This window comes from Haliotis asinina, chromosome 9, assembly GCF_037392515.1.
Source record: "Haliotis asinina isolate JCU_RB_2024 chromosome 9, JCU_Hal_asi_v2, whole genome shotgun sequence".
Taxonomy (NCBI): Eukaryota; Metazoa; Mollusca; class Gastropoda; order Lepetellida; family Haliotidae; genus Haliotis; species Haliotis asinina.
The window spans coordinates 43,812,998-43,837,292 of NC_090288.1; the positions used below are offsets into that span (position 1 = coordinate 43,812,998).

Consider the following 24,295-nt stretch of genomic DNA (forward strand, 5'->3'; position numbering starts at 1 on the left):
ACGCGTGCTGACATTAGTGAACGGAAGTATGACGTCAGTTTGTGAACGCGTGCTAACACTAGTGAACGGAAGTATGACGTCAGTTTGTGAACGCGTGCTAACATTAGTGAACGGAAGTATGACGTCAGTTTGTGAACGCGTGCTGACATTAGTGAACGGAAGTATGACGTCAGTTTGTGAACGCGTGCTAACATTAGTGAACGGAAGTGTGACGTCGGTCAGTGAACGCGTGCTAACATTAGTGAACGGAAGTATGACGTCAGTTTGTGAACGCGTGCTAACACTAGTGAATGCAGGCGTGATGTTACTCAGCATGTGCTAACATTGTTCAATGAAAGTAGGACGTCAGTCAGTTAATAGGCCTTAACATTAGTCAGTGGAAACTTGGACTCAGTCAGTTAACGTGTGTTTACATCTGTCAAACGAAGGGTGACAGAATGAGTTTGTGATTTTGTTCCAGGTCGCTTTTAGCGATAGTCCATCATTATCACGGCGGGGGACACCGGAAATGGGCCTCACACATTGTACCCATGTCCGGAATCGAACCGGGGACACAGGCGTGACGAGTGAACGCTTTAACCACCAGACTATCCCACCACGCATCGAACAGAACGACACACGGCAGTGACGTGGTTGTCGCAGTTGTTGATGCCGGTGGCAGTGGTGGGTGTGGGAGAGGAAGGGGCGTCTTTGTTGCCATTTCTGCCACCATATGCTCTCACATTGCCTCGTAAGAAGTTCGCAAAATTGACCTACTACACAGACTTGGCTACTTGGCTACATTTTCAAACTAAGGTGTTATTTACAAAAGACCTCATCAAGTCTACATCAAACTATTATGTTACTATTGTTTTAGTTGCAAACACTTGGTGTCACCTCTGATTTTCGGAGACCCTTTCTGATAATTTTCACAAAAAAGTTTTCCCTTACACAAGACAGAATTGCTTTCTGAGGATTGTCAGAACCCCGTATTTTCGGAAACTGACGTTCTGTATTTGATGATTTCATGTCCTGAATTTGGGTCCTGATTAAGGACACCTTACACACATTCGTGACCAGGGAGACGGTGGGGGTAGCCTAGGGGTCACTTCGAAGACCCGGGTTCGATACCCCACATGGGTACAATGTGTGAAGCCCATTTCTGGTCCCCATGGTATAGCTGGAATAGTGCTAAAAGTGGCGTAAAACCATAATCACTCACTCCTGATCAAGAGTTATGTACCTTTGCCGTCATCCGGGAGTGCAGCAGGTGAAAAGCGCCATGGAACACGAGCTGGTATCATTTGTGACATTAATAAACAAGAATTATACGACTGAGAGTAAATGGCGATATTAATGCCACAGCACGTCATCCTAAGACCGACCAGGATGGATCTGTGTGTCCGGATATACTTTCACAGAGACCGAGACGGGTTCCATATCGGGTGAACAGGATATGGGAAAACCAGCTTTATTCAAGAGGCTTTACTGCTTATCGAAGCCAAAGCTGGCATTATGGTCCTACGTTTACACGGGTCACCATGTTAGAATCATGTTAAAGGCACTATTTCTCAACACACTGCTATCAAAATAAGCAAGAAGACAAACTCATCAACGGCAAAATACTCATCATGAATATGCCTATTAGTCTTGATTACAGCATGGCATAAGCGAGGAGGAGAGTATTGTCAAGTTATACAGTTCGGCTAATTCACTCGAGGTTGAACTTATTGGCATGGAAACGCAAACAATGTTTTATTCAGATATCCAAACCTACCAAAAGGCACCATTATACTGCCAGACCTATCTATTTTCCAAATTTGGTGAAGAAGTAGAGGACGTTGGAAATGAGCACAAACACCAATTCAGTGAAAGTCAAACTTGTCTTGGAAACAACAAAACATAAAATTCACGCACTGGTGTAACCCTTAAATGGCACATCTAGGGATCATGGTGAACATGGCGAACATATGTACAAAGCTAAGGTTTGGGAGATCTCCACTGGACAGGATCACATGCTCAATGCCACAGCCTAAGTATTGTTTACCATGGAAACCGCCAAAACTAAAATTCATATCTGGGTCTAATACACAATAGGCACATCTAGGAATCATGCTTTACACTTGTACCAAGTTTGATGACGCTAGCATGTATAGTTTGGAAGATCTGCTACGGACAACATGACATCCTCGTCATCATCAGTCATAGTCACAGCCTAAGTCATGTTTACATGAAAAACGCAAAAAAGAATATTCATATCTGGATGTAATCCCCAAAAGGCACATCTAGGGATCATGCTTGATATGTGTACCAAGTTAAGTCACGAGTAGATGAGGAGATATATGACATGACATGACATGACATGACATGACAGAAATATTAACCATAAACACTTGGCCCATGGAGAAGCAAGCAAATGATTTAGTCCCACAAGAAATTATGTATTTAGACTACAATGTTAAATTAAAATGTAATGTCTTTTATTGCATCAGTATGGAGGTAAAGTGAGTGGGGTGCGCCGATATTTATAATATGCGCCAAAATATTGCAGAAAATGTGTGACATTGTGCATTTAGATTACTCTTAAGCAAAGGCCTCACTAATACTGTCGTAAGTCTAAGTTACATAGTGGTACTTCAGAGGGTCGTAGCTTTACGATTGCTTTGTGAAACGGGGCCCGGGATTTGTAGAAACCTCTGATTAACCTCCCTAGGGTCCGTTGCATGAAGCGATCGTACCGTTACGACTATCGTGACTCCTGTGCTATCGCAAAGACTTACGACCGTCGTAATGTTACGACCGCTTTGAGAAAATGGGCCTTTATTTTCGAAGCTCTCAGCGCTAAGATAGTCGTACATGCCATATATTAACATTGACTTATGGCTATCTTAGGGCTAAGATAGTCGTAAGTTAGTGTTAATGTATGGCACTTACGACTATGTCGCAGTTCAGTTAGCGCTAACAATCTAAGCCCAGTTCTCGAGTCCTCGTGCCCAAAGAGCGATCGTAACGTCTTGACAATCGTAATATTAAAGTAACGGATAGAGTTACGATCACCTAAACGCTACCATACTTTTGTGGAAAGGAACGTGATAATTAGTCGAATGGTTTTAATTGTAGGTGAACAGATTTCAAATACCAGAGGTCCAATGGTCTTGGGAGCAATAACTCGCTGTACATAATTGCATCCCATAGTCGTGTCAGGATCTGCTGACCCAACTTACGATAATTGAAAGTACACGTACAATACCCTTGCTCGTGGATTTCATCCTAGAGTAGTGTGTGTGCATCTACAACCTGCATTACCTCCCTTTCCTTTCAACGTTAAATACCTATTGGTCACACGAACATGAAACTGCCAACTACTCACAATTTTGTAACGTTTAAACGATTTATGTCGTGTTAAAAATATTTTCCAGGAAGTACCCAACTGAATCACATCCTTGTTAAATCTAGGACAAACCAATCAAGTTCACTACGTAAATAACTGCGCCGACACAAGAAGGAAGAAATTACAAATCACGTTGGACAATCCTTTACTGCGTGTCCAATGATGTTACCGATTTATCCACACAAGCTGATCTCTGGAGAGTAATCTTGAGGAGGATAAGATTTGTTTAAACAACTGGAATCTGCATAACGTCATGGTTAATCCTACGAAAGATCAAACAGCATTTAAAGGGATCGATCTCGCGAGACAACGCGTGACCATCTGTGCCTTCCGGTTGACGTTAGGCGGATTATGTTTTTTCGCATCAATTTTCATTTCTTTGAAAAAATGAAAAAACAAACAAACCCAAAACAGCTGTTACCGACTAAGATTGATATTTTCGCCATCCCTCTTACAACCAAACCTTTTCGACAAGTACGGCAGTGGTTACATTTCGTTATGTGACAACATATTATAGTTTTATTTGTAATCATTTAATAACTCTGAAAATATTTACATGCATTAGATAGATCTACATCTACAGGGTATAGTGAAAGATAGCGTTAGAATGATTGTGGCGCGATGCTCTGGCAGCCTTAGAGCCAAAACGTTAGATGGTATTTGTTGTTGCCTTGCCTGGTGTCGACATAAGAGGATATAACACAGACTGCTACTTCTAAGCCGATCTGCGTCTTCGTTCCGTGTAATATGTTATGGGATATCAGTGTGCTAGCACTATAAAACCATCACAAATCGAAAAAAACATCACAACGTTCACATACTTCGTCTCATGACTGCAATATTCTCGAACACGACGTGGATCCTCTTTTAACCGCTCAATATTTGATCACCGTTGTGTTATTTCGAATATAAATTCCAGTGCCAAATGTAGAGATTCAAGGTTGTGATTAGTCCGTTTAAACCTAAACTAAGCAATTTTAAATTTGTACAGAAGCCAATATCGACAATATAATTACTGCTATAACTGCTATAATAATTGCACTGTTCTACCTCGAATTTTTCTCACAATATATCAAAGTGCTGAATTAGATCATTTCGGAGATGACAGGGTAAGTCTTACTAATGGAGGTGGGTTGTCTACACATTGGGCAAGTTCTCATACTCTGTGACTCTAGTATTCGTGTAATTTCAAGACAAACCGAACACCACATTGCGTAGACCGATGTTCATGCTGTTGGCCACTGGGTTGTCTGGTCCACAATTGATTATTTACAGACGCCGCCATATAGCTGGAATATTTCTGAGTGTGGTGTGAAACAACAGCAAAACCAGCACCTTCTTGAATGTTTCGTAAAGTATGGACAAATGAGACAAGATGTATCACTGCCCTCTCCACCTGTTATGAAAAACAAGGATCAGATGCAAAAATAAACCCCTGAGTAACGGGGATGGGCAGTGTCCAGATACATTCACTATTGGTGCAATTAAACTGCGTCCAGTCGACATTGTTTTCAGCCAATCGTATGTGATCACTCCGTCAGTGTTTACAGAATGGGGTATGTTCCACTGTGTGAGCGCGTTTAAGATTACCATACAAATATGCTTTATGTTTCCTACGAGAGGGAGAAATACGTGTATCGATCAGGACATCTGACATCATCAATCAACTTAGACTGACAGCGTTTTCAACAAAACAAATAAATCCCTTTGTCATATCTGGGAATCATGATAGGCGTGATAATTAAACAATAACTGCATTCATCAATTTATTTAAAGACTTAATTGTTTCCTCAATAATTTGTTGATTCACACAAATTGTGAATAATTACAATCCGCTTTCGATAATGTTACTTAATGGAAAATCATTATAAATTTCATCCAAATACAACACAGTTTCTTCAGAGACCTTAACTTAAGGCCAGGGGGAGGTGGCGTAGTTCGTGATGTAAGTGTTCGCTCGTCATGCTGAAGTCCCGTGTTTGATTCTCCTCATGGGTATGATACGTGAAGTCCATTTTTGGTGTCCCCGCCGTGACAGTGCTGGAATATTGTCCAAAGTGGCGTAAAACTAAACTCACTCACCCACTCTCCTATAACACATGCCCAGTCCTCCATATTTAAGAGTCAGTTGTTATCGTGTTTGCAGCATGCCATAATTCACCATGTATTCAGACGAGGCATCATGTGTATTACTTCTCTCGCCAAATACTTGCTTCCGCTTTTCAGTAAATCATTACTATGTTTAGGGCAACTAGTCTGGATAATTTGTATTTATGTGAGCTAGAATTGTGCCAACAACCCTTGCAGAGGCAGAACGTGCTATTAGTCATCGTTCCAATAGCACCATGGCCCGGGGCATCCGTGACAACTGTTATTGTTCTGAATATTGAAAACCAGGAGTGATGGGTGTCCTGAAGGAACCGACCCTTGTTGCAAGTAACTTACATTTCGTGACGTAGTTCAGCGAGTCTGGATACGATGCCTTGCAGCGCCGTCTACAGGTGAATTCTGGGCTCTTCAGGGTCACATGATGCACGTTATAGTCGGTAGGGCCGGGCTCCCTGGGAGCTGAAAGGACATGTTAGTACACGTTGTATAATGTTTAGATCATACAGTTTGTCTTGGATCAGTTTAGGGTCTGCATAGCAAGCAGTGTCGGATTGTTTTATAGTAAAATCACCATGCATGTGTGTATATACAAGGGGTGGAAAATACTTTAAAATTGCTTGTGTACTCAGGTATAGTGGCACATGTAAAATCACTTTCCCTGATGATGTTTCTACGATACAGGCCGATTTTCTTGGGTTTTTTTAAAAAAAAAAATAAACAGCATATCATTGGGAAGTCAAGTGGACGCAGGCATAACTTGATATAGAAATTTGCATGCTCGACAGAAGAAAACACTGGACTGGGACGCCGGGTAATGGGTTATTACCACCCCTGATTAAACGCCGTCTCAAGAACAGTCATCACCGAGCACTTTCCCTTTGCGTCACCTTGATGATTTCGTATTGCAAATACGACAGAGGTGTGAGGCGTGTTATTTTATTTTGGTATCTTCAGACATATATCATTTAGGATAGCATCAGCAGTTTTTAGAGCTGCTATCTTAGGCCCCCAATGAACGCCAGGTGTGTCGAATGTGTCAGTAGTGACGCCGCGATAGTGAGTGGCAGCTTCCTAGGTGATAACACTGGACTAGATATGAATCAAATCGTCCTTATCCGATCAATTTTAAAACAACATTCTGATAACAGACCATCTGTTGAAGAACTGACATGTTTGTAGTGCGCTGTGAGGCCAGTCGTTTTTAACATGATATATCTGACTCACTGTGACACTTGTGGGGTCAATGTCGATTGTCACCACCAGCTGTAACGTGACCTTCACCGGGTAAATTATACTGGCGTCAAAGATTCAGTGTTTGTTGAATCTTGTTGTAACTATGTTTCAACTTGTGTTTGGTAAATATAAATTGTCAACATAAATTGTCGGGAGCAGGTGTCGTCATTCGGCGTGAAAGGCATATAACAGCGAAAATTATTTGTACGAATCACCGGAAAACAGTGTCTGCGTGTTTGTGTGGTCACGTTAGCGATGCATATTTCCAGCTATATGTTGGTGGTCAGTAAATACTCGAGCCTGGACAATACAATCTTGTGATCATGACATCGATCTATGAAACAGGGATACGATGACACGTGTCAAACAAGTCAGCGAGACTGACCACCCGATTCCGTTAGTCGCCAAGCGACAAGTATATGCACGGGCGGATGATGGTCATTCTATATAGTTGACGTTAACAACAAAGCGCGGCGTTGACAACAAATAAATCGAAACTGCGCTTGTGATGCAAGTAGATAATTATTATATATTATACGTTATAAGTATAGCATTAGTAAAGTAAAGTTTTTTATTATAAAAAAACCCAATATCATTATTAACAGCAAAAAGAAAAAAAAAGAAAAAAAGAAAAAAAAGAGAAAAAAAACCCCCCAAAAACACTATTCTAAGGTTTTACCAAAATACAATTGAAATACATCTGTTTTGGGAACAAAAGTAATTGTCTGGAGATCAGGGAAATACATTGTTCGTCACGACGCAGCAGCGACATGTAACGAAGCAACAGGTTACCTGACCTCAGAGGAGTCTTATCTCTGTGTCTACCATGGCATCTGTTTACCACTTCAGACATGTGAACTTTTGACTGAATTGATCTCAAGCGTTTTGGCTATCTCTTTTATGAGAGATCGATGGGACATATTAACGTAACAGGCATCAATGTTCAATATTTTATCAGGAAATGTGGAAACAGGGCGTGGATAGACGCCGATCAGTCACCAGATGCTATGGATTTTACGTTTTCGTTGCCCACGTACACACATCCTAAAAAGACAACCATCTTTTCCCTGTAGTTAGAGGCGTGCAGTGCCCCCTTTGCGCAGTATTTCAGTTAATTCAGGGCATGGTATCTGAGCGTTGGAGTCCGAATTACATATACTGCTTTGGACGAAATTAACAGGCGCGTAGAAAATGCTGATAGAAACCGCCTTCTTGAGCCTTCTTCATAAAGCGTTCGTTCATCGCGCCAAAGGTCCGGGTTCGATGCCCATATGGGTACAGTGTGTGAAGCCCATTTCTGGTGTCCCACGCCGTGATATTCCCGGAATATTGCTATAAAGCGGCATTAAGCTTTACTCATTCAGTTTTATTGAATCCGCTCTCATTAATACTGTTCAGCTTCACGAATATCGGTCTATACGAGGTTATGTTTTTGTCATGAACGAGTCCTCATGCACTTCAAACGTTTGTTTAATTTCTCCCTTTTATGATGACTTCCGTTAATGGTAACTTCAGGGTTGGGATTTTGTTCTCAGGCCCTAAAAACTAGCTTCAAGTCGCCTAAATAATGACAAAAAACTCGATTTAAACAGGTTTTAATATCTACAGGAATCGCGCTGCAAAGAGAGGGCCAAAATAAGTGTCATATTGCGTACAGTTTGACAAAGATATGGGCCGGTAGCCTAAAATGCTAATTTTATATCTGACCTGTCACAGGTACGCACTCAGATACACGCATGCACACACGCGCACACATACTACACGTGCAGAAAGGTAGAATTACGTTTTACCGGGGTTTAAAATGTATAATTATAAATATATACAGCCATGCCCCGTGTATCCGACGAATGTCCTGTCGCTTTTCTACACAACCAGCGCAAAAGTCTACGATTGATTTCTTCAAGCGAGCATAACTGCATGAACAGGTATGAGACATTTTATGTATGCACTGATATTTGTTTATGTCTAATCAATTAGGATTATGTCTGATGCCTACTATGTTCGTTTCTTTGTACGTATGGCCTGTGGTTCAGATATCCGAAAATTCGCTTATCCGGACAATTTCAATAAAAACACAAGTGGTCGGACAAACGGGGCATGACTGTAGTACCGCATAAAGATATTAGTATCTTATAGCGGAAATAATGGAGATGATGAAACACGTTAATTATATGGAAAGAAAGGGTGATGGCTAGGGTCGCCCTGGTGCAGTCCTAGCTCATTGTATAAAGGGCGGCTTTCCATACAAATGAAGATTTCGAAATCCGATGCCAGACTTACCACTGACGTCAAACCAGCGGTAGGCCATTGTAGCGGCCTTGAAGCTCGGGTCAAACGACGTCTTGAGGGTGTAGGCGTTGGCTGATGGCCCGGCCTTTTGGATGCCTAGACGTGAAGGATGTGAAGGGTTTTAATCTCTTAGTAATGCGTGGTGAGCTAGGATTGTGTTTTAAATGCACCTCAATATCAGCACAGCACAAATTACTCCTGATATTTATCAGTTTAGTTTTAAGTGCACCGATAGATTGTACCGTCCTCTAGTTATTACAGTTAATGCCGTGCTAACAAACTCAAAGGTTAATTTGTGAGAACCGTTGTCCGTTATACGATGTTCGACGTATTTACACATCGAGTGAACGGGACCAAAGAAACAGTTCGTATTATCTATCAGTTCAAGTAAAAGTCAAATGTTATGGATTGCAAATTATTCTTTGTCACAAATTACCAGACGAAGTGGCAAGGAATGGTCCAGAAACGTTGTAACATACAATAAAGAAGTTGTCATCCATCCTTTCAATTCATTTGCCTTTTACTTGAATACCAATTTCTAAATCCCCCACAAGAACCTCATTTATCAGGTCGTTGTAAGGATGTCCGTTATCAGCGGACGTTTTTGGTGATATGGTGATATTTCATACTCTCTCTCTCTCTCTCTCTCTCTCTCTCTCTTTCTCTCTCTCTCTCCTGTTTTTGGCATTGTTATAAAATGTCATCTGTTTATCAGCATGGCTTACTTTTTGGGTGTTCTTTCCTTCTGCCGGTGATGGAGATTGCAACCGCTTTGCCGATGGTGCTGCCGACGTCGTATGTATTTGGTGCCGGATCCTTCTTCTTCTTGCCTGTAACAAAACATGTACTGCTCAACTATCCTCGACATTCATGGAATGATAACCCACTGGAACTGGTAGCTCGCAGTGACAGTGCACAATTACACATGGTTGTACACTGTACATTTGTTCACTGGTCACGAGTGTTGAATGGGTTGATGGTCGATGTTTTAATGTTCCCCGAACCAGTATTTGCCTTACCGAACACCTCAACGTTAATTTTGAACGGTTTGCGGAAGGGTACTTGATCATGATAAGCAGATAAAGTACACTGTTAAGTGATGTTCAATGAGGCAAGTTTAGCGCTAAGTACATGTACAGGTATAAGAGTTAGGATCGTTAGAGCTGAGGTGGCTCTGTGAAGCTGGACCCTGACAGGTAACGTGGTTGGCAGTGTGTCATGCACGGAAAGTTTAGGACGGCTGCTGTTCATGTTATCAACCACTAGGTTTCATGCCAGTCACAAATTATACATTGCTGCTTGAATAGTGCTCGCAATATAACAACAATTACTGGTAAACACATATAAGATGATCCACGACCTGACAAATGACCCCAATTTGCATACTTGGGAACGCTCCACAGAACGATCCACTTGAAACAAGAGGGAGACAGGTTGTCTGATAAATATCGAGAAGTTCATTTTCCCCGTGCGTTTCACGCATGAATTGTTATAGCACACTCAATTTGGGAACAGGTACAATCCCAACGAATTGAATCAACACAATATACTGAGCAAATATGTTTAGGACCACCGATCCATTTCACGAAGCAAATGACATTTTCCAGGGTTTTTTTAAACAAAATTGTTGAATATCTAAAATGCTTGTCAATGCCCCAATCATCTATTTGTCTTCGTCTTAACTAAAGGTTAGCGTGGAATATCAGTATCTTATGCCTGAAATTGCAGTCTTATCATTCGAAGGAATATGCGGTGTTGATTTCATGTGACGGTTAGCATGTATTGCACGTGCATAATCGTCAAGCTACCTGTAGCAGCCGAGTGTACTCGCCCAATTCGTTGTACCGCCTCTCTTGTCACAAATGCGGTTAGAGCACAGGATCATCTAATATGTGTCTAGCAGTATGCCACCCGCGTTTTCACATGCTCCTGTCAATAGTCATTACGTTCTAAGTTTTTTTCATTACAAAACACATCTGTGTCAATTAAACCCGAGTTTTCATCCTATTGGGCCTTTTAGCATTCCATTCGATAAATATTTGTCTGCCAAAAATGAATGGAATTCCTCATGCATTGTTCCCTAGTTTACTCACGTTGAACTAAACCTACATGACGCGGCTAACATTGTGCTCATTCACATTCGCAACTTCTCTGTATAAAAATATAGCCAAATGTTTAGACGGAGTTCCTTTCAAAATATATATACTGCAAGCTCGCATTAGAACTAAACACCAAACAGATTTTAGTAATTGTCCAGAAAATCGATAACGTGTTTGTTTCATTTTGTGTGGTTTAAATGTATTTTCCAAATATGTTGATTTTTAACATAAGCAAATACAGTTCATTAACTCTGTACCCAATACACGTCGACACGGTAATTAAGTTTTATTAGATACCCGCCGAAGTTTTGCCGACAGTGAAATTCTACTCCGGAAACGGTTTTACATATAGCGTTCATCAAACACGCGGGATAATCGACTGATTTAAAGTCAACACAATACAATGACTAATTAGACCTCATTTTCTGAAGCTATTACCCCGACCACTCACCCTCGTTGAACAACAGGATTGTATCTCGATCATATCTTAGTCCGAATTTGTCGCTATTTCGTAAGCACTTAAGGTCGTATGTGAGTGAATTTAGTTTTATGCCACACTCGGCAGTATTCCAGTTAAATATCAGCGGCCTGTAAGTAATCTAGTCTGGACCAGACAATCCAGGGATTATCCCATTCGTCGGATCTTACAACAAACATTGGTTAGTGAAGATCAATTAAAGCAGGCATCGAAAATGTGAAATTCGACATGTTTATAGCTATTGGTTGAAGCTGATTCAACAAGCTTCAATCAGCTGTTAAAATGGTCAGTACTGGTTCTGTTGAGGTCGTAGTTGGGCAGAACGTCCTTGGTATCCCCCGTGATCTCGGCGGAGAGTGAGTGAGTGAGTATAGTTTTACGCCGCTTTTAGCAATATCCCAGCACTATCACGGAGGGTTATATCAGAAATGGGCTTCACACAATATACCCATTGGGAATCGAAGCGTGACGAATGGACATTTTATCCATTAGGCTACCCCAACGTCCATGAGGAGTCCCAGAGTGAACAGCCTGCATGCGTGAAGTCTGCAGAGGGAGAAATAGGGACATTTTGATGGAATATATATCATGCCCAATGCAGTTCAGTGCATCGGTAAATCACGTTTGAGAAAATTTAGCGAATCAGTTTTTATCCATGTTGTTGTACAACTCCATCACTTACGGTGTTCAGTCACGAGGAATCGTTGTTTTCAAATGATTTCATATTTCCGATACAGAAAACTGCGTTTATTATAGCGTCAATGAGGACGTAGCGAATGGGGATGTGAGTGTGCGTAGTTCAAATATACGTGGGCGGTGGGATAGCCTAATTTTAAAGCGTTCGCACGTCACGCTGAAGACCCGGGATCGATTCCCATCATTGGTACAGTGTGTGAAACCCATGTCTGGTGTCTCCCGCCGTCATTTTGCTGGAATATTGCTAACAGCCGCGAAAAACCCAACTCACTCTCATATGATACGAACGCTTCTTTCAGTGTCCTCACGCTCAACTGCCGTCGGTTTTGACCTTCATGGAGACATTGGCCTTCAAAAGCAGTCAGACTCTCTTTGACGAACTGTAATTTGTCTACCCTTGTCCCCACGGTTAAAACGACTGGTTTTACCCGGGTGTTTGATGTGCCACCCACGCGTTTTCAATGTGGGAAAAGAAATGAGAGATGTTTTGCTATTTCCTTCTGGGCCATGTGGCCAACAAAGCTGAAACAGCATGGGTCATTCCGTGGACTGTATCTAAGTCGTTAAAGTCAACGTCTCAGATTGACAGTTTGTATGGTAACCTAACGAATGAAATCGCACAACTGTAATATGTTTCCTTCTTAACAAGGCGGCGGTGGGGTAGCCTGGTGGTTACAGCGTTCGCTCGTCATAGTGAAGACGCGGGATCGATTCCGCACAAAGTGTGAAGCCCATCTCTGGTGCCCCCTGTCTTGATACTGCTGTGATATCGATAAAGTCGTCGTGAAACCATATTTACTCACCATATAGCTGGAATATAGCTGGGTGCGGCATTAAACCTTTTTTAATCATCAGATGATAAACCACTGGTTATATATGTCACATCTGTGGTTGAATGACGTCCACACTTGTCGGGGAATGTATAATGATATACATGATTCTAACAAACAGGAAGAAACCTGATACTGATAATGGGCATGTTTTTTGAAAACTCAATACTCCCTGTTACTATGACGGGGATGTTAAATCAGCACACGCACCGACCATTACGTGAACGTTTCCAGGAATTATCACCAAGCTAAACCATTCACCCATATTCCACAGCAGGATTAGATAACGCCCATACCTCATTCAAATATTTGGAGCTATTCTGCATGCACTTACATTGCTGTTAAGCAGATCAGGTATTGATTAATTCACACGTTTTTTCCCGATTCTAGTAATTTTAGCATGCACAGGAAATATTCTAGGCGACATGCTTGCGTGTTTGTGGTTGTTTATCTGTTGTTGTCGCGCCAGGCGCGCACCTTTAATCAGCAATTAGATCGTCAGCGCTGCTCAGCCCTGATTCCATATGCCTGTTTCGGTGGCCGAGGTAGGTGCAGCGTCTTTGGCTCTCATCGTGATCACTGTTTAAGACGGGACGGTATCCACACATGGTCTTTAGACTTAATAACAACCTGTTACACTGTGTCAATGAGTTAGAGACTTGCAGCTAGGAGATGCACCATCGCCGTCAGAGAGGTAGGTGAATTTTGCTGAGATTGGCACAGTTTATAAATATGATTGCTATGAACTACTTCATCGGGGTGGGGTAGCCTAGCGCCTACAGCGTTCGCTTGTCGCGTCGAAGGCTCGGTTTCTAATCCCCATGGATACATAAAGCCCATTTCTGGTGTCCCCCGCTGTAATATGGCTTAAAGCGGTCTAAAACTACATTCACGCACAAAACGATCGACTTTGAAATGCAGCTGCCTTTATTTGTTTTGCAGTGAAACTGTTTTAATGTTGCATCTAATAATGCATTTAAAGAAGGGTTAAGAAGCCAAACTAAATCATACTGATGGTACCGACCATTTCAAATGTTAGGGTCGGGGCGGGGTGAGTTTGGTATGTGGTGCAAGGGGGTAGATGTATGTATGCCTTGATAACCACGACTTAAATTATGAGCGAAAATGTGATTTTATATAACCTAAAATATGACAATATTTTCTCAACATCCTGAAATATTCTTTGCAAGCATATTCTCAGACAATTTCCTTTTTCGTTAAAAACAAGAAACATTTTGAATTAAAGTTCAGGTTCAACAAAGGTACAGAAGGAGTTTCGGGGAGTGTCGAGAGTGAAATAATGTATTCGACACAATCTGTGGGAACAGCTGGCTACGCCTGTGTGGGAAGGTTAGATTTCCTTGTTCGAGTACTAAACCATAACAAACGTGTTCAAGATCGCGAATCTTACGCGTTTCGGTCGCGACTGAGGGGACTTAGTTTGGACCAGTAGTGTAGTGATTGCACTTACGCCTGGTTGTCTCATCCGAATTGGACAGCCGCTTGGCCAGTGAGTAGGAAGGGCCCTTGTTGGGGTCGGGGATGTCATAGTCCCCGGGACCTGCAACACAAAATGACCACAGTGACATTCCGAAATTATTGGCAAAAGAATAATGTGTTCTATGAACACAATCTCAAACAACTTAAAAAACCTACCCCTAAAAGGAACAAAACGTTTGCCCCTCCACAGAAAATAAATATTGAATTACATAATAGAATAGATGAATGAATGAACGAATTAATTAATTTAAACACTAACAAAACACCACAACAAAATAAAGATGTGTTTTCTGGACAAAGATATATCGTGACAGAAAACACTGTTGAAGACTTACGCGAATGCTATCGTTTTAATTTGGTCCTTTAATCACTTCAATAAATCAAAGTGATTAAATGATCTATAAAATTCATAAAAGATTATCCCAATATGGAATCACGAAACAGCTATTGGAAATGATTACGTCATGAGATCGTCGCGGACATTGGGACGAAGTCCGCCGCTCGTGGTTGCTGGTCTCCGGCGTCAACATGTACCTTGCAGAGTTGTGTTCCTTTGATGACAATATCTGCATGAGTTTGAATCCAACACATCTGCTGGTGATCGGAAATGATAAATTTCAACGATCTGTGTCTATTTGTAATATCACCCCAATTTGTTCATCCCTTCTCAACTCGAACAGCACCCAGCAGGTATCATTATGATACGCGAGGGTTCCCTAATAGTTGTCATTGTACATGTATTTCCAGGATTGCATGTTGGTCACTGTAGTTTAATCAAATACAGTTCTATTGTATAAAATCTTTCTCTACCAGGAGAGCGAAAGTTCGTTGTACAATCAATGGTCGCGTCGTTCCATAAGCCGTAAACTCATGGTACTTGTTGTTTCCCAGCCTGACGCCCCGTATTGTGAAGATCCGGGTTAGCTGCCCGTGCTTGTCGTAAAAAGCTACTGACAGGATGGCACGGTCAGGCACACTGATTTGGTTGACACGTGTCATCGTATCACAACTACGTACACCCATACTCATGATGTCAGTCACTGTTTTGTCTTGTCTAAAGTCGATGGATTACCGTTAAAATTGCAAATACTCAGACTAGTACAACAAATTATTCATATTGGGACTGGGGCGGATGTTCAGTCAAGTGGTTAAAGGGTTCGCTCGTCACGCCGAAGGCCCGTGTTTGATTCCCCACACACGCGTAAGGGGTGAAGGTGTTACCCGCCGTGACGTTGCTGGAATATTGCTAAATGCGGCGTAAAACCATACTCACTCACCCACATATGGGCATCGGTGTGTAGACTCGTGAACCCATGCTTGCCATAAAAGGTGACTATGCTTGTCGTAAGAGGCGACAAACGGGATCGGGTGGTCAGGCTCACTGACTTGGTTGGCAAATGTCATCGGTTCCCGATTGCGCAGATCGATGCTCATGCTGTTGATCACTGGATTGTCTGGTCCAGACTCGATTATTTACAGACCACCGCCATATAGCTGGAATATTACTGAGTGCTGCGTAAAACTCACTCACTCACTCGTGTAATTATAGAAGTTAACCCAAGTCTACTTCACATTACCCGAAATTTACTGTTGACAGCAGCTCTAAACCAACCCATACAACACTTGCCACTTATCCATCTTCAGTAACCCCGTACTGTTTAATACGAGGCAGTCGTAACTGCAATATAGATGCACCTATATCAGCTAAAACACGCATAAATTCACTCACCGAGGAGGAGATAACGTGGACGTGGATAAATAAATGATTTCTACCATATCCTGGGCGTCAAGATTATGGACACCCTATCACCATTAACCAGGTTCGTTTTAGCATATGTGACTGTACATGTGTGTAATTGGTAAAGGTGGATGGAGATATTGTGGCACCAAAGTTATATCGCCTGACGATGGATACACGATTCCCGTAATGCACATGTTGCTGGTCTGAGTGAAGAAATACATCATGCACAGAGGCGTGGAGCAACACATGGCAAAAGTATACGTGTTAGCTTCATTATAGATGGGATGGGGGCTGACAGGATAACGAGAACTGTGTTAATCTGCTGGTTGACAAATTACAGATTGCCGCGGGCAGTACTCCAGATGTAGAACCGCTGGTCCAAAATAATAGGCGCAGCTACGACTGGTATGATCGGACGGGTAGAAGTTGCCAAGGAGAAAATGTACTCGATATGTATTATTGCTGAACTCGTACTCAATGTGAGTGAGTAAGTACGGTTTTATGCCGCTTTTAGCAGTATTCCAGCAAAACATGGCTTGGAAAATCCGAAATGCACCTCACACATTGACCCATGTGGGGCGCCGAACCCGGCCTTCAGCATGACGAGTGAACTCTCTCACCACAAGGCTATCCTATCGCCTCCATAACTTTTATTGACCAGCTGGTCCTATAGTATATTTTGTCTGCGGTCGTGTTCCAATAATTCGTACGTGTGTCTTACAATCCTAACACAATCAATGCAGTGTGTGTGCGAGTGGGCTCTGAGAGAGATTTTTTACGTTGCTCTTATCAACATGTCCGACAAATCCCGGTATGGGCAGTACAAAATATGCTTCACGCATTATACTCATCTGGAAATCGTACTGGGGCTTCGTCGTGACAATAAACACTATAAAGCCCATTCTAAGGTCTATCCTCATTAAGATCCGTGAAAGTCCCGGGGTAGAATAGGCCTTCAGCAACCCATGCTTGCCATGAAAAGCGACTATGCTTGTTGTAAGAGGCGACTAACAAGATCGGGTGGTCAGGCTCGCTGACTTGGTTGACACATGTCAACGGTTCCCAATTGCGCAGATCGATGCTCATGTTGTTGGTCACTGGATTGTCTGGTCCAGACTCGATTATTCACACACCGCCCCCATATAGCTGGAATATTGCTGAGTGTGGTGTAAAACTAAACTCACTCACTATCCTCATTAAGCGTTAAAAACGTACGTGCTTTAGTTCACCCCACTGCTGTGCTACATTCAATGCACAACGTGTTTGCTGGACACGTCATAACAATTATGTAGCGTTATAAAGAATTTCACTTATAATTATAAATCTGTCAATAATCACAACTTATATCCAATACGTATTTCAACGTGCATATACTGAACAGCAAAAGAAACGCAACTTTTGTTCACAAACAGAAGACATACACACTAACGCTTACTTTTGCGTTTCTTTTGTTGTTCAGTACAGGTTCGGGTTCGATTCCCCTTATTGGTACAATGTGTGACGTCCATTTATCCCGTGATCCTGCTGTAGGCGGCGTAAAAGTATACTCACTCACCCCTCAGATATGTTACTGACAGAATTCCTTGACAACAGACAGCCCATAGGTCATGACTTTTATGTGGCTTCAGTAGGCAATGAAACACAATTACACAAGTGGGAATGTTCGAAAAGACACACAAACCTGGATTTTCCTGGAAAACGACTTTCCGCTTGGTCCCAAAGGACTTTTTGGGGCCTCTTCCCCAGTAACCTGAGTTAGGCCGGAAGTCGGGGCCGGGCGACTCAAACCCTGAAGGTCAAGCTCGAACAGTTTCAATGTTAGGAATCAAAAGCAAATTGGCACTCTGAATTCCGTGAAGAGCATTTCTGTATCAAACGTTATTATGTGACATAATAGTAATTCTACAAATTCCTGCGCTATGCCGAACCTTTCTTTACCCATGAAATTCTGGGTTAGAACTGGTCTTCAGTAACACATGCTTGTCGTATGAAGCGACTAACGGGATCGGGTGGTCAGGCTCGCTGACTTGGTTGACACATGTCATTGTAGCGTAGATCGATGCTCATGCTGTTGACCATTGCATTGTCTGATTCCGACTCGAACATTTACAAGACCGCCGCCTTATAGCTGGAATATTGTTGAGCGCGGCATTGAACAACATCCAACCAACCGAAACTTTGTTTATAGGTATCTCTGCGTGACTTACCACGACAAATTAGTCTCTGAAAATATAGTTTTGATACATTTGGAAAGGAACTTTCTTTACATGGGAGATTCAGAATCTCTGGAAAATCTCGACTTGATTCATTATGGACCATAACAGTACGTTAAGAGCTAAGGGAAAATAGAATGTGAGACAGAGAAAGCTTACCGTGCGTGTCTACCGGCTGCACGAGGCCGTTGGGGGGCCCGGCCATGACGTCGATGTAGGTGTGTTTGGAAGCCATGCTGAAACAGGGCCCGCAGCTTCCTAGGGGTTTCTCCGTGTCGTACATGGCGGGCCCAATGTCGGACACTCCAGGATCTGTGTATGACACAAACAAACTTCAGAGACAGCACAGTGAGATGGAATACGTATATTTTTGTGATGAGGTAGCCTAGTGGGTAATGCTTCTGTTCGTCACGCTGAAGACCGGATTCGATTCCTCACATGAGTACAATGTGTGAAGTCCATTTCTGGTGTCCCTCGCCGTGATATTGCTGGAATATTGCTAAAGGCGGCGTAAAACCAAACTCACTCACTCATGACGTCAAGTCCGTAATGTTCTCGAGTGACCACGTTTCCAGTCTCACAGGCACCCCGTAACTTTTGCAGGAACCGACTAGTAAAAGAGTTTAGTTTTGCGCCGCTTTTATCAATATCTCAACAATATCTCGGCGGGGGACACCAGAAATGGGCTTCAGGCATTGTACATGTGAGGTGAATCGTACCGTCAGTGTGACGAGCGAACACTTTAACTACTTGGCTACCTCGCCGCCCCCAAGAACTGACTAAAGACGATCAGGTGGTCGGAGTTGATGGCTTGGGTATGCTCCTTGTCTCAACCACTGTTTTGCCTGCACAAGACTGTTTTATAGACAGACTGTCACTATAGCTTGTACTTCATTCATTCATTTTCGTTCGTTCGTTATTTCGTTCGTTCGTTCGTTCGTTCATTCATTCATTCATTCAAGAATGACCCAGATCTAAGTACCACATTTACTGCGCATGCGCCCCTCCAGCTGTTAGTCGTGTTTCCCACCTGTCACACTTCAAGTGGAAGTCTAGAGCTTCTCGTTTCCGTTAATGACGATCCCACGTCCGGTTTTTGATTTTTCTTTAACGGGTTTGTTTCATCTTGCAACCGAACGGTCGACAATCAAAGCAAACGTTCAAGGATGTGGTGTTTCGAATGAATAAAGCTGTCAGATTGCTCATTTCGGAGTAAATAACTTACTTATACCAGTGGCCAGTCGTGTCGCGAAGTGGCTTGCAAAGTTCCCACGCCCAAATGGGGCACGATGACACCATAAATGTCAACACAGACCCCTAGTCTCCTCAAAGATTATTTTTGGTACATCAAAGATCAAAGTATTGATACAACACTCTTTTAACGCAGTTAGCTGTGACCCTGTAATAAGTCTGCTGTTTATAATGGTACCTCACCTTTCTGTTCGAAGTAACTTCTGCCAACTCTGCTCTTGAGGGTGACAGTCCTTTGATTCCAGATAAGGTTCCTTCCACACGTGTAATCAGCTGGACCAGGATGCAGGTTGGCTGGGAGGATGTAGACGTTTAAATTATTGACAACGTATCACACTGACGCACCGTGTACATGTCGTATACCTGCTGCTCACATGACCCTCGCAATTATGTTGTTATGATATAAATTCTGCTAAATTATTAAAATTACAAAAAGATAAAACACCATCATGTATCAGGCCATAACTTTCCATGATTTCAAAAGTGTATAATGACTTAACAAGTCGAAGAGACTGATACTTATTAAAAAATATCCTATCAAAATTCACTAGCGAGTTGGGCCAGTGATAGTGGACTTGTGTGGAGATTTACTGATCCGATTGTATTTATACTAGCCACGGGCCAGAGGCCGTCTGGTACACTTAAACAACTAAACGAAATTTGAAATAAATGATAATAAAACACACTTTTAAAAGCTGAAACTATTTAATGTGATGAAATCTTGGAATTGTTGCATTGAATGAAAAAATGCACGATCATTATTATATATTTGGGATTACACTTTCTCAGTAAAGTACAAATTCTCGCACTTTTGTTGGTTAGAGCGCCGTCTGAGATTCGAGCCCACGCGAATAGCAATATACATAATGATATGTGATGTATGATAATGAAAGACACGCCTACAGACAAAGCATTTAGTATTCCGATAGCTCTGATTTATAATCAAATATTACTAATGAGACCAATATATAATAAGAAATCAATCACTTATATTTGCGTAATTATTGGTTTTATTTTTGTGGATTGTTATTTTTCGTATTAGTGTCGGAAGGTATAACATATTTACGTGGATCTCTCCTGGTCTTTCCCACCAGTGAGTACTGAGGCGCCGACTTCCTGGTTAGGTCGATCTTCGGCATGTAGTCCGCTGGCCCGGGCACGTGGTCACCTGTAGCAGGAACAAAGGCACACAGGCCCTAGTGTCATTGCGACGATTAAAGAAAATCTTGAGATGATCCCCGACTTGAAACGCTTCACAGTACAATACATGTATATCTAGTGTAGACATATTGTACTGTGAAGCGTTTCAAGTTGATGGTCATCTCAAATTTTTTATGTTTTAAAAAAAATCTTTAATCCTCGCAATGACACGAGGGCCTGTGCAAAGGCACTCTCAAGCAATGTCCATTTCGATTCGATTCGATTCTTTATTTAGTAAAGACATGAGCTGCATGCCCGTCGTCATCATTTTACACTGTATACACAATAGAATATGGTTATCCATTGAAATATGCATATATGTAATATTTACAAAAGGAGACTGGACAAAACATTTGGCACATCCAAATTGACATTTTATGTTACTGTATAGGCATAATTTACTACGTCATGTCTATATTCTCTGTCTGTAGACAGGTCCCCTGAAGCAACACAACAAAATACTTTCTTAGTATTGTGACTGACTATTTACATTCATCTCGGTGATCACTGAATGTTATCATCACCTCCAGGAAATATTATGGTAACGCCCCAAGTAATGACGATGCTGGTGGTGGTGATGGTGGTGATGGTGGTGGAGGAGGTGGTGGTGGTGGTGATGATGATGATGATGATGATGATGATGATGATGATGATGATCCCATTAGCTGTCCAGACAAGAGCCCTTAAAATGAGCCTTATCAGCCTGACTGCCACGATCATCCATTTTTCAAAAATAGACTCTGAACCTATTTGTGATCACATTTGCATCACAATCATCACAAACACCATCATCATCATCATCATCATCGTCGTCGTCGTCATCGTCATCATCGTCGACAGTGGTACGTCAGTATCTTAACCCATCTATATGATGCTGTATCAGTAACACCGCAACAATGAATCATATAAATAATGATAATGATATTCAGTGTACGAAAAGTCAGTTGGGCTAGATATGTCTGAATGCTATTAGCTCACAAAATAATCCACGTTACAAAGAGGTAAAATACATGTGCACCATCAGAGACAAACATGAAAACACATGTCTGAATATTTTCATGCTCAAATAAGTCATTATCAAAATGATAATACGATGAACATTTTTATCGGACCAGAATGCAGCATGGCTTAAAAGTGTATTATAACTTGACAAGTCGGAGAGAGTGATATTATTTACAAAACGGCACCCTAAAAATTCACTAGTTGTGGAGATTTTCTGGCCCGACTGGATTTTTATCAGCCACGGGCCAGCGAACCAGCGGTTATTTCGTACATTGACAATTCATCATTTTCATCATTTTCATCATCTCAACCCATCTATATGACGCAGTCTCAGTAACTTCGCAAATATAACCTGTAGCAGGCTCATAGGAAATGAATGCACCCGATTATCTTACACCCGATTATCTTACACTCGATTATCTTACACCCGATTATCTTACACATACAATCTTTTCAAGTGTATTACCAAGACTTGTGAGCGGTTTGCCCCCCTGTGGCACGATGTAGTCCCCCATCGGCGTCCGAGTGGCTGAAATCACACAATAATACAAAACATATAACTTGTTTGTCAATGAAAGACAGGCCTACACGTGGAATGACATCTAATACCTTCTCTCGCTAGGATCACAGAAGCGTCTCTGTTTCATGACACCACAGTCAAAAAATGAATCTCCAACTACTGCGACCACAACAACCATTTCGATCAGTGCCACTATTAGAAATAATTATCAGAAGACGTCACAATTTCCAGGAACCTCAGAGTGAGTGAGTGAGTGAGTGAGTGAGTGAGTTAGTGAGTGAGTGAGTGGGTGAGATGGGAGTTAGGCCGCTATTAGCAATATTCCAGCAATATCACGGCGGGGAATACCAGAAATGGACATCACACATTGCACCCATGCGGGGAATCGAACCCCGTTTTCGGTATGACGATTGAATGCTTTAACCACTGGGCTCTATACCCGCTGTACATCAAGTACGACCTCCTCAGTGTGTGATTAACTAACCACTTACCGCTTGTAAGAGGCGACAAACGGCATCGAGTGTTTAGGCGTGCTGACTTAGTTTGCACCTATCATTGGATCCAAATTGCGTACAGCACTTATTATTTATTGCAATAGTTCTTTCTACTTGAATTGTCTTTTTAGAAGTCATTCCCAAATGAATGTACAGTCTATATGAAATACGAACGTCACTGAAAAGTCAAAGGAAACCTTTTTCGGCCAGTTTTAAGAGTTTAAAGGACGTAATTTAAGAGAATTTGCCGCTTTATGAGTGAGTGAATGAGTTTACGTTTATTCCACGTTTAGCAATGTTCAAGCAGTATCGTGGCAGGGAAACCACAAAAGGACTTCACATATTTGAGTCCAGGTGGCGAATAGAACACGAGTCTTCGGCCTGAACGAGCGAATTCTCTGAAAGCTAGGCTACCCTACCATCCGCCTGTTTATGATTGACATTAGCGCAATTAGGATCATATTTTACCCACGTTTTGGAGGAGGCAGGGGAAGTTCGGGAGAGTAGTAGAGCTCCTCTTCTAGTTGGGCAGAAGGGGTGGTTGGGATCTTGGCGCTCTTAGTGGCTTCGGGGGTTGCAGGAGCCTTCATAGCACTGAACCGGAGAAGGCGAATTGTCTTCATAATCGCCGATTCCGGCTTCGACTGATCCTCTTCTTCTTCCGCCATGGCTCCGTGATACTTGATCACCACGTACTGAAGGGGTCCTGATTATGACGTCACAGGAGGACTCGCAAGCATGCTGACGTCGACATGACGTCATCGAATTTGGTGAAAATGGATACGTCAGAGGAGCACACGGCAAGAGACAACACGTTTGAGAGTGTGAACGTTCCAACAACTTGCCACCAACACCAGTTTCAGAGTTGTAAAACTGTTGTCGAGAAATTGTGTCGTAAGCAATCTTATTAAAGTTAGAAAGCACGTATTGTTAAAATTTTAAAAGCAGCCAAAATCGCGTTTTCACACTTTAAATACATGTTGTCAAACTTTCCTGTCATTTAAACGACATGTCTCTCGTCAGCGCGGTCATGTGACAATTTCGTTTACTGCGATCGGTTGTTTCTGACTACAAACATACTGCAGGTATCCTTTTTAATATTTTCTCGAGTAAATGAACTTTGTCAGAATATTTTGAATAGGCTAATACCTTATATAAACGTATTTCCATAATTCTCCGAATTATTTTTTCCATCATTGTATGTAAAAACAAATCGAAGATTATTATATGTAATGATGAATTTTTCAAATATAGTTTGTGAATGCAGTGG

At 41.9% G+C, this 24,295-nt stretch overlaps 1 protein-coding gene across 1 annotated transcript in view; it reads right to left on the reverse strand.

Annotated features, from left to right (window-relative positions):
• LOC137297031 (uncharacterized) overlaps positions 1-23,693 on the reverse strand; it is a 58,021-nt gene extending 34,328 nt beyond the window's left edge. Inside the window, exons 1-10 of the mRNA XM_067828981.1 lie at positions 23,498-23,693; positions 22,478-22,540; positions 20,876-20,977; positions 19,993-20,103; positions 18,718-18,870; positions 18,021-18,134; positions 14,576-14,665; positions 9,727-9,831; positions 8,993-9,097; positions 5,816-5,938 (exon numbers count right to left, since the gene is read on the reverse strand). Of these exons, the coding sequence (XP_067685082.1) occupies positions 5,816-5,938; positions 8,993-9,097; positions 9,727-9,831; positions 14,576-14,665; positions 18,021-18,134; positions 18,718-18,870; positions 19,993-20,103; positions 20,876-20,977; positions 22,478-22,540; positions 23,498-23,693 (1,162 nt within the window). The remainder of the gene's footprint in view (positions 1-5,815; positions 5,939-8,992; positions 9,098-9,726; positions 9,832-14,575; positions 14,666-18,020; positions 18,135-18,717; positions 18,871-19,992; positions 20,104-20,875; positions 20,978-22,477; positions 22,541-23,497) is intronic.
• Between the last annotated feature and the right edge of the window lie 602 nt (positions 23,694-24,295).